The sequence below is a fragment of the Zonotrichia leucophrys genome, chromosome 18, assembly GCF_028769735.1.
Source record: "Zonotrichia leucophrys gambelii isolate GWCS_2022_RI chromosome 18, RI_Zleu_2.0, whole genome shotgun sequence".
Taxonomy (NCBI): domain Eukaryota; kingdom Metazoa; phylum Chordata; class Aves; order Passeriformes; family Passerellidae; genus Zonotrichia; species Zonotrichia leucophrys.
Genome location: NC_088187.1, coordinates 7362043 through 7378476, shown reverse-complemented (window position 1 = coordinate 7378476; position 16434 = coordinate 7362043). Strand labels below are relative to the sequence as shown.

The following is a 16434-nucleotide window of genomic DNA, read 5'->3' as shown; positions in this document are numbered from 1 at the left end:
GGCAGATCATGAGTTTCCTTAGTTTGCTACTCTGAACTGACTGGAAACTAAGTGGAACACAGAGAAATTTACTTCTACATAAGGTCTGCTATGATTTGAACTTAACTGATTTCTTCTAGCAAGAGCCACAACCCTTGCTAGAGATAACCTGCAGATAACCAGGATATTGTAATACACCAGAGTATTCAGGAATGAATTCAGAAATGAACACACCTCAGTGTGTTGGGATTTGCATCCTTCATTTATAAAGCAGTAGAAATGTGCAGAGAATATTTAGGAAAAGAACCAATTTATATTTTCAAGTTACCATGCAGTAAGTAAAATCAATTGTGATTTATTTCCTTTTATGATGACACCTTTAACTCTGATGCTGCAAACCATCAATGTTTATACTACAGAAGTTCTTCATCTATCACACATGCTCTGCTATTCTTAGCTCAGCTAAAATGATAAACAGTTTCTATGAATGCCCAGTTTTCAGTAAAGTGAATGGTGTCTCTTTCCCAAGCAAGACCAAACAAAATAAAATTTTATAGTATCTAAATACAATGTGTCTGCTTTCCAAGTAGAAACCTGATTTGTTAGGCATGATTTTAAAATCCACCAGAACACATCATGTGTGGTTTTTATTAATCTGTATTTTCTAAGTATTGACTTTAGGCTTCTACTTAACCTGGAGCAAATTCTCCACCTTCCAATGGAGCACCTGAAGTACACAATGCCTCCATGGGAAACTTCTGATTTTTAGATAAATTGCTGAAGGATAACCCTAAACAAAGCATTACTGTTTCCCCTTGGTTGTAAGATAGAAAACATCACAGGCCCTAATACATCTAAGGGGAAAGATCCTAAAAGTTTTAAAATATTTGAACTTCTACTTGCCTTTTGTGAAAATTTAAGATAAGCATTCTTGAGGAAAATAGGTGTTAATGTAGAATATTTGAAATCTAGTCCTATTAAAATGCTAGAGAAACAGTGTTTACAGGGGCAAAATTCACAGCTGGTCCTTACAAACCACATACATATGCAAGGAGTGGGTGGGAGTAGGAGGGAGCATAGCAAGGGCCTGCCTAATTTTAGGTGCCAGCCTTATGATACAGAGCTGCCATATGTTAAAGGTGAACACAGTGGGAGGATGGAAGAGATTAACTAGAATGGATTTTCTGGGGAAAAATGAGTTTGTCCCAGCTATGGGGTTTTATGCTGTTCTTGTGTGATTTTAGACTATCAGGATGAAACCATTAATTAGCATTATGGTGCCTCCCTGGGAGGGCAGTTCTGCACAGACTCCTTCTCCTATTTGAAAATCAAACCCAGAAATTCCTAATTCACAAAATCAGTTCAGTGGCAGAATGAATAGACACTGTTTGCACTGCAGGATTTTAGTGCTGGAGCATACAGCAAAAGTGAGATTTTGTTCTAGTGGTGGTTGGTTATAACACTTTGTAAACTCATTTAACACCTGAACTATGTCTGGGCAAAACCAGCCACATGAAAACTTCAAAAGTGAATAAGATGGCCTTTCCCCTCTTTACAAAACTTTTCCCATCCTAATGCCTCCCAGCTGACTCTAAGTGCTCTCAACTCATCTGGGTGTAGGGGATACTTTATGAGGGCTCATTGGCCCCTTTGTGTTTCTGGGACTTACAGATGAAATGTCTGTTTGGGACAGAAATGTCTATTTGAAAATCAGTAACTTAAAAAATGCCTTCATCAATCACCTCATAGTCAAATTAATTAATGAACTTTTTAACCTTATTTTGTGGGGTCTCTTCAATGCACTGATCCTCCAAGTTCAAGACAGAGAAGAGAAAAATGGGGGAGGATCCAGAGGAGGTGACCAAGGTGATGAGAGGGTCGGAGAACATGGCACATGAAGAAATGTTGAAGGAACTGGGTGTGTTCAGCCCACTCTTCTCACAAGGATGTTGGGCACAGACAAGAAGCAAGGAGCACAAGTTGCTTCAGGGGAAATTTTGTCCAGGTTAACAAAATATTCTTCACTGTGAGAACAACTAAACATTGGAATGGGATACCCAGCCAGTATAAAAAGGATTGAGATTCCAAATGTAAATTGGTGAGGAAACAGGCACCAGTGCCTTGTTTCTCTTGATGGGGCATGAATCTGGTGCCATGTGTGAATGACTGGTGGTATTGCTACGCAAAAACACAACAGTGCTTGTCCTCTCTGTTATTTTAAAGTAAAACAAGTTATCTTAAAATATATCTGGGCCCAAATTCCACCTTTACTGCCTGGAAGGAGGGAAGTTACATTTGCAGTGAAGCTGATCTCTATATACTGTTGGAATTTTTGTCCTTTGGTAACTGTTAATTTATTTCATTTTAGTAAGACACTTGAACTAGTGTTTTTCCTAGTGCACACTGAGCTTTAACTCAGAGAGGCTTCAATTCCAGTTTGCTATTCCATAGTAAAGCTGTAAAAATGAGTTTAATGCCCAGCCCAGGCTCAGGTCAGTTTTAGAAGTCTAAAGGGTGGTTTCTCACACTTGCAGCATTGCCTAGTCCTGACAATCTGGTTGATTGAAAATAATTTGCTGAAGCTGAAATGATTTGCTGGATAAAAGTGGTGATTTCTAAAGTTTTCCTGAAGTCAGGATTCATGGACAAGATTCAGCTTTCCCTGGTAGGTACAGGGAGCTGCTCAGCCCGATGTAAATGTTTTATTCATGTCAATTATTCACATAAGTGGGTTTCACTTTAGTGTGTAACACAAGCCAGCTGGTTTGCTTCTTTTAAACTCTGATTTCTCATGCACCTCATATTGCTACACCCCTTCAGAGATATTTATGGAAATTTTACAGCAAGCTGTCTCAAGCTTATGTGCTATTAAGATTCCTTTCTGGGGTGTTTACTGCATTAGATTTATAATGTATAGATTTATGGACTCAGCTACTTGATGGCCCAATAAAGCATGTTGGAACTGAAGGCAACTGCTAATTAAAATAATATTTGATTGTATATTTGTATACAGGAAGTGGGCTAGTGTTGAAATACTCTTAAGCCCCTCATAGCCTTGGCTGGGCTAAAAATGAATGAAAGGATTCTAAAGTAGAATAAAAGGATTGACATTCACAGCCAAAGAGAACAAGAAGGTTACAGCATTAGTACCAGGGCTGTGAAGTATCAACTATTCTGATAATCCCCATTTAAACAATTAAGATTAAATCCTTCTGGAAAGGATCAGCTGATAAAATGGCCCCTCAAGCTAAGTTCCTTCTAGAAAAAGGATCTTTTCAGTGTTGGTTTTCACCCTGAAATCTCCACCATTTGGTGTTAGAAACAAGGGACTGTGCAAGCCGTGCTCCTTGCTCCAAACAGTTGACAGCTGATTTCATGTACATTACACAGTGTAGTAAGAGGTATGGACTGCCAGGCATGCAAACAGCCTGGCTTACACTCTGCAAAGGCATTTGGAAACAGTGATGAAAGCAAAACAAGGAAACAGTTAAAAATAATATTAATTACCATGATGTGCTATTGAAATGCTGAGTTAATTCCATTCTAATGAGCTGCATTGAGAACTCTAACACTACTTCAGTGTGGTGACTCCACTCAGAAGAAGTTTTTAACCAGTGGTCACGAAGGGTGATTTCACACCCTTCTCTGCCATTAAATGGATAAATTTTCCTTGCCTTTCTTCCTCACAAAGACTGACAGGCAGAAATTTTTAGGACAGGTTACAGAAGGTAACAGCAATGGAAAACCTGGGCACTGTCACCAGAAGCAAATGAAGAGAGTCACTAACAGTGAGATCTACAAAAATTCCTGAAAAAGCTTTTTCATGTGAACTCCCGAGTTCCAATCTGTAGTTGCAACAAGGATAACATAAGACGCAAACATCTGATGCTTTCTGCAAATTAGGCTTGCACCACCTAGAGTAGCTGAGTTTCTGCTGTTGCTAATAAGCATCTGCTTGTCACATCTGTAATGGTTCAGCATCCAAGTGAGCTCAGAAAGACCTGTCTGCACATATCCACCAAATCCAGCTTTCTGCTGAGCCACTGAGATACATAACCATGACAAACACAGGAAAAAACAAAACAAAAAAAATCCCAGGGGAGATGCTTCAAGAATGTGTCATTTGTGTCATTTCTTCTGTTCTGATTCTAAATTTTATTTGCCTTTATTGATAATACCATCTTCAAGCTCAGTTTCCAGTCACACAGATACAAACCCATAGCATTACCCAGAAAAGAGTCCAGCATCCACCTTAACTTCCCAGCTGTCCTCTCATGGCTCTCTGCATGAACAGAGAGCCCAAGGGAACAGTGCTCTATTTTGATAGAGCCTCCTGTATTTATTTCCATTGCTACGAAATTGGCTTTTAATTCACTTTCATTTCCTAAGCTATTTTTCTAGTTTTTGGGGTTTTTTTTTGTATAAATCTCATGTAGTAACCTACATCTGTCTGAAAAGAAAAGGCACCCTTTGATTAGAGCTGGAATGCAGGATCATATACAGTGTGTTTGGAAACCTCTGCAGAAAAAAACATGTCTGCTTTAATACATCTCGCTCGAGGCAGCACGGGGTGAGGCAAGGACAACTGAGCAGTGTGCTTGAAAAAAAAGGAAAAAACCCCTGCTTTTCTTTGCCAGTTAATGCATCAAGTTCAGTGTTATTTACGTGACTTTTGAAAGAGTTTGGGATAAAATAAGTTATTTGCTGCCCTTCCTCTCTTTTAGGAGACTGCAGAACAGTGTTTCCACCTGCAAAACTGTGTTTCTGGCACCTATAAGAATTAAATACCGTGGAAATTTCGGCAGCTAGAATAACTTATTATTACCTAGATCATTATATATATGGAATGGAGGTGAATTATATTTTTCACCATTTCCTTCAGTCTTTAAGAGGAATAATTATTAAAAAAACCCTATAATATAAATTAATCTTCACTATATTCTAGAAAAAACAGCATACAGTGCAATAAATGTTTCCATTAATTCCAGGACTGAAAATATATTTAGTCTGATGTGCTTCTATTTCAACTCTGACCCGTTCTCCCCAGAACTACTCACTTGATAAAATATTTGATTCCATCAGCTGTATAAGCTTCTTCCCATCCATAAGGCAGACCTAAGAGGAGATAAAGAAATAAGAAGTCTCTCAAAACTCAAGTGAAACAGAGAACATAGTTTTGAAATACTGTAAGTTACAATGCTGTCATTTCAAATATAAAAGTTTAGAAATCAATTCCTATTTTTGTAATAGATAATGATATAAACAATACAGTTTAACAAATACTTGCTGTGCCACAAAGCTACTAGTTTTGATGATTTATTAACAGATGATACTTTTTGATAAGTATCATTTGATGATACTTCTATTACTAGAATGATGATTAATACTTCTAGTAGGGTACTATTCTATATTCCTTTAAAAATTAAATTATCCTAGCAAATCTTTATATTTTTAATACCCATTTGTTCAAAACTAACTCTTTGTAAGTAACTAACTCTGAAAAGCGCTGGAGAAAGAAGCATCAGTCCCTGTGTCAAAATGCTCCTGCTTTTGTGATAATGTACTGTAAAGTACATAATGGCAAGTGCAAGGTCCTGAAAAACTGGATTTTTTGAGACTACAAATATATATAAAATTTAAATGAGCAAGATAAATTGTTCTTGAACTGTTTTGCCTGAAACTCATCTCGAAATGTTAGTGTTTTAGGAGTTAAACTATTTTTGTTCAAGTCCCTGTGTATCTCAAAGACCAGCTCATTAGAACCATCTGTGAGCCTGCTTTTGGTTTAAAACTTTTATTTGGAAAATGTGCTGGACCGCACGCACCATCTGAGCTTTGAAAGCTGCCTCCTCCCAAGGACTGCCCTAAGTGCACATGTTTATTTTTTTAAATTTCTTTTTTAAAAGGCTGACTTTCTTCTGTTGTCACACCTTTGTCCCTAGTGTGGTTCTTCTTAAAGGTCTGGAGAGGGGTAACTTCAGTTCTCCAGTATGAACAGAGCTCATTACAGCCACTGAATGAGGACTGGGCACACTGCAGCTGGTACAAACCCCCTGGGAAGGAATTACACCTGCAGGCACCCAGTGAGGAGCAACAAGGAACCAGAACTCAGGAAGGGAACTTGAGAACTGGGAACTAGAACAGCACTGCCATCAGTCAGTACAGCTTGGAAAAGAAAAAACCCATTGGATTAATTTATTTTTTTTCTATCAGTTTTACCCCCATTAGTCACTTATATCAAGCTTTTTCACATTTTCAGTTTAGAACAGATCTATACAATCTGTTCCTCAAAACACACTACCCACTGCCTTTCAAAGAGAACAATCCACAGCCACTTCCCTTTAAACACAAAGCAGCTGCTGTGTAGCAGCTCTCAGGCTCTGACTCCATTATGAAGGGAGGAAGAAAAGGATGTTTAAACTATAAATATGCCAGACATGCTCACTGGTTCTTCCTTCCTCTCCCATGAAAGATGGGACCTTTATCCAGCATGGGTATTTTCTGATTATTTAAATGGCTATGGGATTCATCCCTCAATTGCTTCCATCTGCCCTGGCCTTTCCTTTTTCCTGCATGAAGCATGCATATCCAAATAAATGACAAGAGATTTGCTCAATTATGAGTGAAAGCCCAGGATCTGCTCTGTGCTCACACAGATCCCCTACATCACCTGTTTCATTTATCAGTGATAACTGCACTTTTTTCCACTGGTGATTTGATTAAAATTATGGCCCTTTTTTCCTCTTCTAACTGAAGAACTGTACATAGGTAGCAATAAACGTTCTGTACTCTTCCCTTACGCACTGAAGACTTTGCTTTTCAAATTCACTGAATACATTTGTCACCTAGAAATGGAACTCTGGAAATATCTCCAATGCTTTATTTGCCTTTTTGACTTTGTATGCATTAGGTTGTGTATCCTATCCATTCTTTGTATGTTTCCACACTCCACATACATCTATAGGTTTTTTAATGCTTTTATTTTTCAAATTTTTTACTTGCTCTCCACTAGGTTTTTAGTGCTGTTCTCTTTATTACTTCCCTTTCAGATTTGTACTTCTATTTCTTGTATTTCCCCTGGTAGCTAGGAACCTCTCATGTTTTGCATCGTATTTCCCCAGACATCATCTCCACTTCCTCCAAGCTCACTGTCTCCATGAATCATTCATAAGTTGTTCTACTTCCTCCTGCTTTATTTTTTCACACCCTCCAGGGTCAAATTTGTTGTTTGTCCCAGGACTTGCTTTGAAAGGCTGCTAAGCTCTCACCTGGAGTAAATGGGAGGTAAAGGAGCAGAAAAAGTCAGAAAAACAGTCTGAAATATACAGGATTTAGCCTACATAAACTCCAGCAATCTCAGATTTCCTGCATATTTATAATCTCTAGTGTGAACTGCTACAGTCTCCTTGATGAATCTTCATAAATAATATATTTGGCTTCAGTTGTCTGCATAGATCATCTTAAGAAATCTTGGATTTACAGTATTTAAAAACTAGTTCATTTCAGCAGAAAACAGGGAGCTTCTTGCTATTCAAACACTTGTGACTATTTACCTTCTGCAAGGTAAAGAAAAGGTAAAACTGCAAAAGCAATTGTGCATGCAAAAGGAAGAGCAGTCTCCTGAGAGAGAGCGCTTTAGTCAAAATACACAATAACCTACCAGCATTTTGTTCTGAGTATGTGCATTTAATTAGGGTTAATGCCAAAGAAATGTCTGTAATTCTCTGTGACAAACACAACCAAGGAACCAGTTGCTGTTGTTTGTGCCCCAGCAGTCCCCAGCACAGACCCCAGGGTCCCTGGGGACTGCTCCTCCTTCCCTGAGCTGCCAGCTGGGATAACCCCTGAGTGGATAACCACTGCTCTGCAGTTACATAAAGCTGAGGGGAAATGAAGCCCTCGGGCAAACAGAACCTTCCTGATCCCTGATAAGTGTGGAGCTCATCGATCTTCATCACCTCCTTGGCCTAACAGGACAAAACCTGCACCAGCACTGACACTGTGGGTCCCAGAAAAAAACAGAGATGAGCATCAGCCCGAATGATAAACCTGTAGGAAGTGACAGACATGGAAGGCTTTGCCTGCAGCTCCCAAGAGAAAATGTGTGTGCTCTCCCTCAATAACACCACACATGACATGATCCCTCATGTGTCTAAAGGAAAAAAGGGGGAAATACAGGTATTGGGGGAAAAGCCTCATTTTCCTGGCCAGTTATGAAACCTAGAAACTGCAATAATGTAGTTGGGTGATTTCCAGCCCCCCCTAAATAATCTAGTTAAAAATTATTAAAGCAAAAGATATGTGGAGATCAGCAGATGAAAGTACTAAAGCAGATACAACATCAGAACATTCAGTTGACTCAACCACTGCAATCCTGACATCAAAATACTGCAGTCCATAAATGCTCTATTTTGCTTAATTTTTGACAAAATTACTCAAAGGAAATGAGATATTTAGAGCCTATAGTAAGAATCTCTAAAATGAATGCACTGTGCACTAGGATTCTATCTAGATTTGCCCTATTTAGATGCTTCTAGATAAGTATGTCTTTAAGTGCTTTCTTTTGGCCTTGGGGCCAGAGTTTAAAACCCTCCTTCCATTGCAGCAGGCACCAAAGAGCACTGATGGACCTGGAAGGAGTGCTCAGGGACAGCTGCATCCCAGAGGTGCCAACCTCACCCTAAGTGCTCTCCCTGTGAAACACAAACTGATTTCCAGCATTGTTCACACCTCTGCTATCCCCCATTAAAAGGGTCTCTGGCTGTGATTCCCTTCCTGCTATGGGTAAACAGCATCTGGAATATTAATCAAGTTTAAGGGATGTAGTATCTACCTGCAATGCTAAAGCCACATTGTACACATATTCTGTATCACAATGAACCACTCTTTGATCAACAACAGAAACAAGGATGTCTTTGTTACATATCCTTTTATGACTTTTTCAGTTGTACATGTCTTTTTCACATACTAGATTATGGGCCAGCTCATACCCTTTATTTATCTCCTGATAATTTATTTGTATTTAGTATCAAGTCTCAAAAATGATGGGTTTTTTTAAGAAACAGGAATTACCTCCTAAAAGGGTTCTGATACAGAAGATTTGCTAAATGACATTAAAACCAGTTTTCTCTGTCACTTGATAAATGTGGTTCTGAATTCTGATCTCTTTTCAATAGCCATCAATTTCAGCTCTTATCAACATTTAAACCTTCCTCCAGTGGGTTCAATAATAAAGGAAAAGGTGTTAATTAAGATCCCCAGTGCCTTTGGCTCTTCTCTTCTGAGCTTTAAGCAATGCAAAGAAGATGGAATGCTGAAGGACTGATTTGTTGGTTCTAACTTGCCTGGTTTCAGTCTCCTGAGTGCTACTGGAATATCCCAGAGAGGTATCATGGTGTGAGACTAGCAGAGGAACCCCTGTCTGTCACTTATGGAATTTGACACAACTAAAGCAAAAATCGGCAGAGAAATATCCACCCTTGTTCATCCAGAATGTTCAGAAGGGTGCAGGCACAAAATGGACTTTTATTTTTTGAGGCTATCAATAATATAAGCTGTTTTTAATTGGTAATATTCCTGCTTTTTTGTGAATTAAATCATGAACACTCAGGTTCAGGAAAACAGCTTTCAGCAGTGAATATGCACTTCTGGCATTTGCTTGTGTGTCACTTTAGATCATTTCAAGTGCTCTTCCCAAAACCAAATATGTTTCCTTTCATAAATAATACTCTGCTGAGGGGACATTCCATTCCTTTTTTTTCACATATCAAATTCCTTTTAAAAAAAAAATTGGTTTTCTCTTTTGTTTTTGGTCACTTAATAAAACAAAGATGACTCAGTAGTCTTCTAGTAGAGACATCTGGGAAATAGTAGCAACTGAAACTTCGGCTGATTTGGACTATGGGTGGCAGATTGGCTTGTGTCCCTTCAGTCTGTTCCTAGAAACCAGGCTTCAGGAACAGTATTTGTCTTATTTGGACACTCAGGGCATGGTGAAAGATGAGCTTGTGTTTTTCCACTACTTATTAATCATAACATATTGACCCATCTATGTTGGCAAACTCATTAATCATGGATTAAAACAATTACAACTTAAAATTTAGGAGGGGTTATTAAATAGCTTGTGTTTCATGCTGAAGGATTATATGAACAACTTTTAGATCTTTTTGGTAATTCTGAAATGACAAACTGTTATAAATGTCTTTCTTCTATTCTAATACTTGTCTGTGAAAAGCTTGGTACAGTTAATTAGAAACAGTTTGAACACAAGAGCAATTGCAATTTATGAACAATGACCAGTCAACCGAGTAAAATTTAAGGAAATAAGAATGACCTCAAACAGCACATGTGGTCAGACATTACTACAGACATTTTCCTCTCCTACCTAACAAGGAAATCCAAAGTCACAACAGACTCTGCACAATTTGAAGTTCTTCAGAAATGAGTGAGAGCTACAGTCACCTGAGCAATGAGGTTTGTGCTGTGTCTTTAAGAAGGAGAAAGAATTATCTTTAAAATTGTACCTTTTCAGAAGCTGAATGTTGGAAATACAACAGAAAAAAACCCCCAAAGTACATATGTTTCAGAGAAACTAATTATCTACTTTCACAAAACTCTTAGGTGCTTAACAAGATAAGCAAACAGAGGAAGCAATGCTCATTTTAATCTGTGCAGGACGTTAGTAGTAGTCAAAATAATTACAAAATAATTACCTCTTGGAAAAAAAGTAATTCTTTAGCAACTTGGATCAAAAAAACCAAGCTTATTTCAATATGCTTCTAATCAACTGGCTTCCAAAGTCTTTCCACATCACACATTTGATGGTCAGATGTTCAAAAAAGGCTTTTGAGGAGGCCAAGATACCATGAAGCTGCTTGTCCCTCAGTATTATAACATTTCAGTCATGGGTGCAATACATTTGTTAATGCATTAGCTCAGGAGAGCATAAACCTTCAAAAGTGAGGGATAGTGGAAGCTGGGAGGGATTTCAGACCAGCTTCTTCTCACCAAACAAACACTGGATTTTGTATAATCCACTGGCTCTTAGAATTTGCTTTTAAAATGCATTTAACATACTGATTATTTGATGCTGACTTTTGTAATTTTCACCTACACTGCTTCTTTCTAAAATGCTACTGGCTATGCAGTGAAAATACAAAAGGATGCAGTGATCAACCACTCCAAATTATGTGGCTTACTGTGGTCAAGAATCTGTTGATAAGGTGGAGACCATACAGAAAAATCAGAAAACTGAAGAATGCAGAAATCCACCTATTTCACAGAAAAGGCTGCAAAGAAAAAGAAATCTGTTCCATATCCTCCAGTGGCTCCCATCTGTTTTGTTTGCCAAGTTAAAGATGTTTTGTTTTATTTTAGTGTTAAAGGCTTCTACAGCCAAGTCTCAATTAGTGACACAGTGAGAGAAATGCAGTACCCGAGGATCACAGGGCTGGTACTGCTCCCTGCTAAGGTTGAAAAATGGTAAACACATGTTCCTCATTACATTTTTCTCAGCCCCTTCCAGTTTTTTAAAAAATATTCCTTTCTATGAATTAATTGCGAGCTTTTTTTTGCAGTTTCCCACTATTGACTGTTAACATGATGCTGTCCACTTGGGATGAGTCAAGAATGCATTATTGCTTCCATGCTGACTGAACACACTGCAAGTTACAAAGTAATTTCTGAGGAATATTTGCATAAATTAAATTGAAATTAATTTTGTTTATACCTGTGAATCTTGAACTGCTGAAGAGAACACAGGGAACACATAATTAATTCTTAAATTAGGGAAACAGTCCTGCACTGGGGAATTTTACACCAATGCCATATAGGCTAAAAAAAGTTAAATTCATGGCATTACTCTCTGGGGAACATTCTTGTTCTGAATTGGTACAAGCCACTTTCAGATTATTAAAAAGAACCTGGAATAACCCATTCTTATTGCAGAAATTTAAGGCTCTGCACACAGGGCATTCACCACCAGAACCAGGTAATTAGGAATAGCCTGGAATACTTCACTGCATGTCCCAAGAAATCATTTCTTTTCCCCCAGTTTCCTTCTTTTCTTGCTCCCTTGATTCCTCTGTTCTGGAATTCACCCATCTCCTTCCCTCACTGGATCAAGTTCTCCTGTCAGCATCCATTGTGCTTTCCACCCCCTTCCATCACTGTCAGCTGCCACTGCTCACTGACGCATGTGATCGTTAAATGCAAGTTTAATTAGAAAGCATTCATTGGTAACAAATTAAAATGACTGCCTAAAATTGGAATGGAGCAGAAATTGTCTGAGATTTAAAAAGCAATAGTATTACATGATATGCCTTTCTTGCTAAGTAATATCTCACTTTTTTTGCACTGATGATGAAATTAAACTGCAGAAGGGGTTGGCATAAACCACCTACAATAGAGAGACAGAACCACTCTGTGCTCAGCTCATCTCACAGCAAGGACTGACCAAAGTAATATTTTTTCTTTTTGAAGCAAGAATTGTAAGAATACATCCACTCAAGACATCCTTTTAGCCTGATATAAAAAAGCCTTTAGCTACACATGGGTAAATGAAGGGTTTTTAGAAATAATTTTAAACAATTTAGAAATAATGTTAAAAGTTCTTAAAATCTAAGATGGATCTCCTTTTTTGTTATAAATCCGAAGGGGGAAAAAAATCACCAAGTGCCTCCATTTAGCATACAGAACTTTACCTGAAGTGTAAAGGTAAAATTTACAGTGAAAAGAAAATTTCTGTTACCAAACACAATACCCACAGCAATCACTAATGCAAGGCAAAAATCTCCCTCCTTAACTCCCAGTTAATGATCCATATGCCTCATGCCATGAGGTAACACATCTAGTGGGAGCCATACATGCATTTTGTACCTCTTTTAGGTCTCCTTTACAAGCACCAAGTAATTATGTTTTCCTCTTGCAAATTCTCCTTAAAACACACTTTTAAAAAAGCTTCCTCTCTCATTCTTGGCAATCAACTTTCCTTGTACTTCTTTCCATTTAAATGAACACACTTGTGCGCCGTACATGTCTGAGGAACTCTGCTGGCCCTCAGCTTCTCACTCCTACCTACTGAGGAGAAGTGAAAAAATGTGACAACTGCAGGAGCTGACAGCAAAGCCTACGAGCCCTCTGAGACAAGATGAGCCCTGACAGCTCCAGCACACGCTGATTCCCAACAAAGGGAATGCTGCTCATCCCCCTTCCCCTTGTCAGCATGAATCCAGATCTCTCAGGATGCTCAAAGAAAATGAACTCAGCGCTGCCTGCCAAAAGCACACACAGTGCTTTGGGTCAGCTCCACTGCAATGGTCACTTTGGTTTTGGTCACCTTCAATGGTGGCACAGGTGCTCGCTGACACCCAGACCCACAGGGGGACACTGGGGTACCCACCCCTGCCCACAGCCTCAATCTGAGCTCTCCCTGCCAGTGCAAACAGGAGATGTCAGCCTTGGATCTGGGACTGACCCCTCAAGGATAAATTCCTGTCTCACCAGGGAATTTTCTGGCTTGCAGACACTGATCTGGGGCAGAGACCAATTCCTGCCTCCCCTGGGTGTTTTCTCCAACTTGGGAACAATTTGCATTTCCGTGCCACAGAAATTCAAAGTTTGTTTCCTCCCTTATGTCAAAACACCATGCTATAATGAAGGATTAATATATCAAAATTCTAAGCATTATGTCAACAGAAATTAATAGAGAGACAGTTTAGGAAGTATTTACCATCCAGTAAAATTGTTGAATCTGGAGAGTTTTGATTTCAGTCTCCATAGTTACCGAGAGCAAATACAACTTGTATGGCAAGAGGCAACCAAGTCAACTAATTTTTTCATAGAGGGGTCACAGTCTGAATGAAACAAGTCTGTAGATTTTTAATGAAGTTTTTTTTTTCAGAGATTAAAAATGCTGGAAATTATCCTAATGAGACTGCACTAATCTTGTTAGGTCATCTGTATTTTAAGATATTATTATATCACTTGTTTTTCATTATTAAAATGTTTTGATTTGAAAGTCAGGACAGGCAGTGCCTATTTAAAAGCTGACTCATCTTTTCTCATTAAAGGTAAGTGAATGGAGAGAGAATAATTTGCTTTTCTAGCAGCAACAACAGAGTTCTGAAATCTAGGTCACATTAAAGAACTGTCTTGAAATACAAGCTTTAGACACTGAATTGTGTTTTTCCTTGCTGTGAAACATGGGGATTAACATGCATATTCAATCACCAATAAATCAGCATGCAACTTGTTCATAACTAATATTTAAATGTATTTTCTGATTTGATCAGGGTCTAAAATTATTCTGTCCTTATTAGTGTCAGCTTTTATCTGGCTTCTCTGCTTGTCCGTAATTACTGTAATGTTCTGATACTTGGACACCAAATTAAATAAGCAGGGTCTAGTTCCCGGCCCCTGTAACAGCACCCCCAAGTAAGGCCAGTTAGGTGAAAAGAATGTCATTCCTCACTCACACTCAACAAAACGTGGGTTTAGCCCAAGGAAGGGGAGTTTGGGGATAATTCAGGATTTAAAACCCATTGGTAAAAGGACCTTTCTTTGAAATGCCATTGAAAAACAAGATTAGAATTTTGTAAGGGCTTGACTAACTGGATCAAATGTCTGAAGTAAAGAGGGTGCAGCTGGATAAAGACAACAACAAAGTGTTGTATTCAAGATGTGGATAATCAGCTGCCCAGAGGGAAGTGGGCACACCCAAATGCCTTTGGTTCTGGGAGTAGAAGTAAGTCCAAACTTCACAGGAATCAGTAACATGGAGCTACTGGGGAAAGGAAGCACCATTTGGGACATGGTGTGAGTTCATGTTAAAGCAAACAAGGTTATTCCATTTTTGTCTCCTGCAGGAAGCTCTCAAGTACAGAACTCAGTATAACTTTGATGAATTGGAGAGAAGTCAGAGAATTGCAAAGGTAAGGAAGTGGCCAGGAGAGATGTGGTGTAGAGAAAAATTCACCAAACTGGCGTCACTCATTTGGGGGAACAGCAAACTGGGTGGAGATGCTACATAATCTTCAAATATTTTAAATGCTGCCACTAAGAGGAAGTAGTGGGGTCAAGACAAGTACTAACAGGCTTTAACCACAGTGAGGAGGATTTCAGCCAAAGGAAAAGGTATCTAGGGGCAAAGATAATTAAGGATAGCAATAGCTGGCCCACAGAAGCAGTGGGATATGTCAGACAAATACCTGTTTGTCTGAGCTAATAATAATTTGTGTTGCTGGAGGCACACGGATGCACGGTCTAATTGCTGCAGGTCCTTCCCAGCTAAATCTTTTCTGATGCCTTGTTGGCAAACTCCTGAGTGCTACTTTTCTACATTTTTGTGTAATTTACATTATATGCAGACATTTGTTCTGCTTCCCATTTGCACAGCGTTTTTATGTCTTGTGTTCATGGAGGTGATACATTTTAATTATATTATGCACCAAAAAATCCTCTCTTGTCTCCTTTAAAGTATTTCTTGTAAGCCCAAGGCAATCCTGGCCAGAGAAACAGGGTTTAGAGAATGTTTTCAAGGCTCATCAGACAGCACTTGTATTCACACCCCAAAATTAACACTAAAATCAAACAAAACAACAAAACCACAGTGAAAGGTAAAACAGCAAAAGGGGGGTTTTTGGTCTTCTTTTTTCTTTTTTTTTTGGTTATTCTGAATTTTTTTTTCTGTTATATTTTTTATTAGCCTTGATTTGGCTGCACTGGCATAACTTATTTCCATAACATTATTGGCACTGCTTTAAGTACAGATAAGCACTTAAATGATAGTATTTCATCAATGATGATGCTTACAGCTTGGAAGCCTCTTTTTTTATTTATTTTTTTTTTTTTGAGTCAGAGATCACCACCCAACATCAAAACCTCTCCCAGATTATCATAACAAATCTTGCAATTGAAAAGAATAGAAAAGAGTCCAGGTTCTGCAGACAAGCTGTAAATCAGTCATGAGATTTTTGCAGCTCAGTGGCTGATGAGCCAGTGCAGCCTGCAAACCACAGCTGTAAGTCTAAATCACCTAAAAAATATGTGGATAACCACCATGCATTACAAAATGAATGTGGATCCAGCACACAGCACTGAAACTTTGCATCAGAGCTACAGTACTGAACTGCAGAAATTATGATAAAGAAGGCAAGAAACCAACTCAGTAAAATGTTGAAAGGGAGCCCATGGCTGTCTGTGCTTCCTCATCAGTCATTCCTTCCCCAATGAAGATTTCCAGGTCAGACAGTGCAAAGGTGCTCCCTGACAATGTTTCATGGTCCAGGCATTTTTGTTCAATGAAAAGTCACTGCATAAACATCACACACAGTAATGACAAACCAGAAGCAAAGAATTTTTACAAGTCACTGATAAACCTGACAGTTACCAAAGGCTGCTGGAGAATACAATCTCTAGTGTAATACTAAATTTTAGTAATTGTAGGATACTGTCCAG

At 38.6% G+C, this 16434-nt stretch overlaps 1 protein-coding gene across 5 annotated transcripts in view; it reads right to left on the bottom strand.

Annotated features, from left to right (window-relative positions):
* Window positions 1-16434, bottom strand: part of STXBP4 (syntaxin binding protein 4) — a 66186-nt gene that overhangs the window by 9309 nt on the left and 40443 nt on the right. For all 5 annotated transcript variants that reach the window (XM_064728684.1, XM_064728685.1, XM_064728686.1 and 2 more), the window contains exon 22: window positions 5037-5094. In XM_064728684.1, the coding sequence (XP_064584754.1) occupies window positions 5037-5094 (58 nt within the window). The remainder of the gene's footprint in view (window positions 1-5036; window positions 5095-16434) is intronic.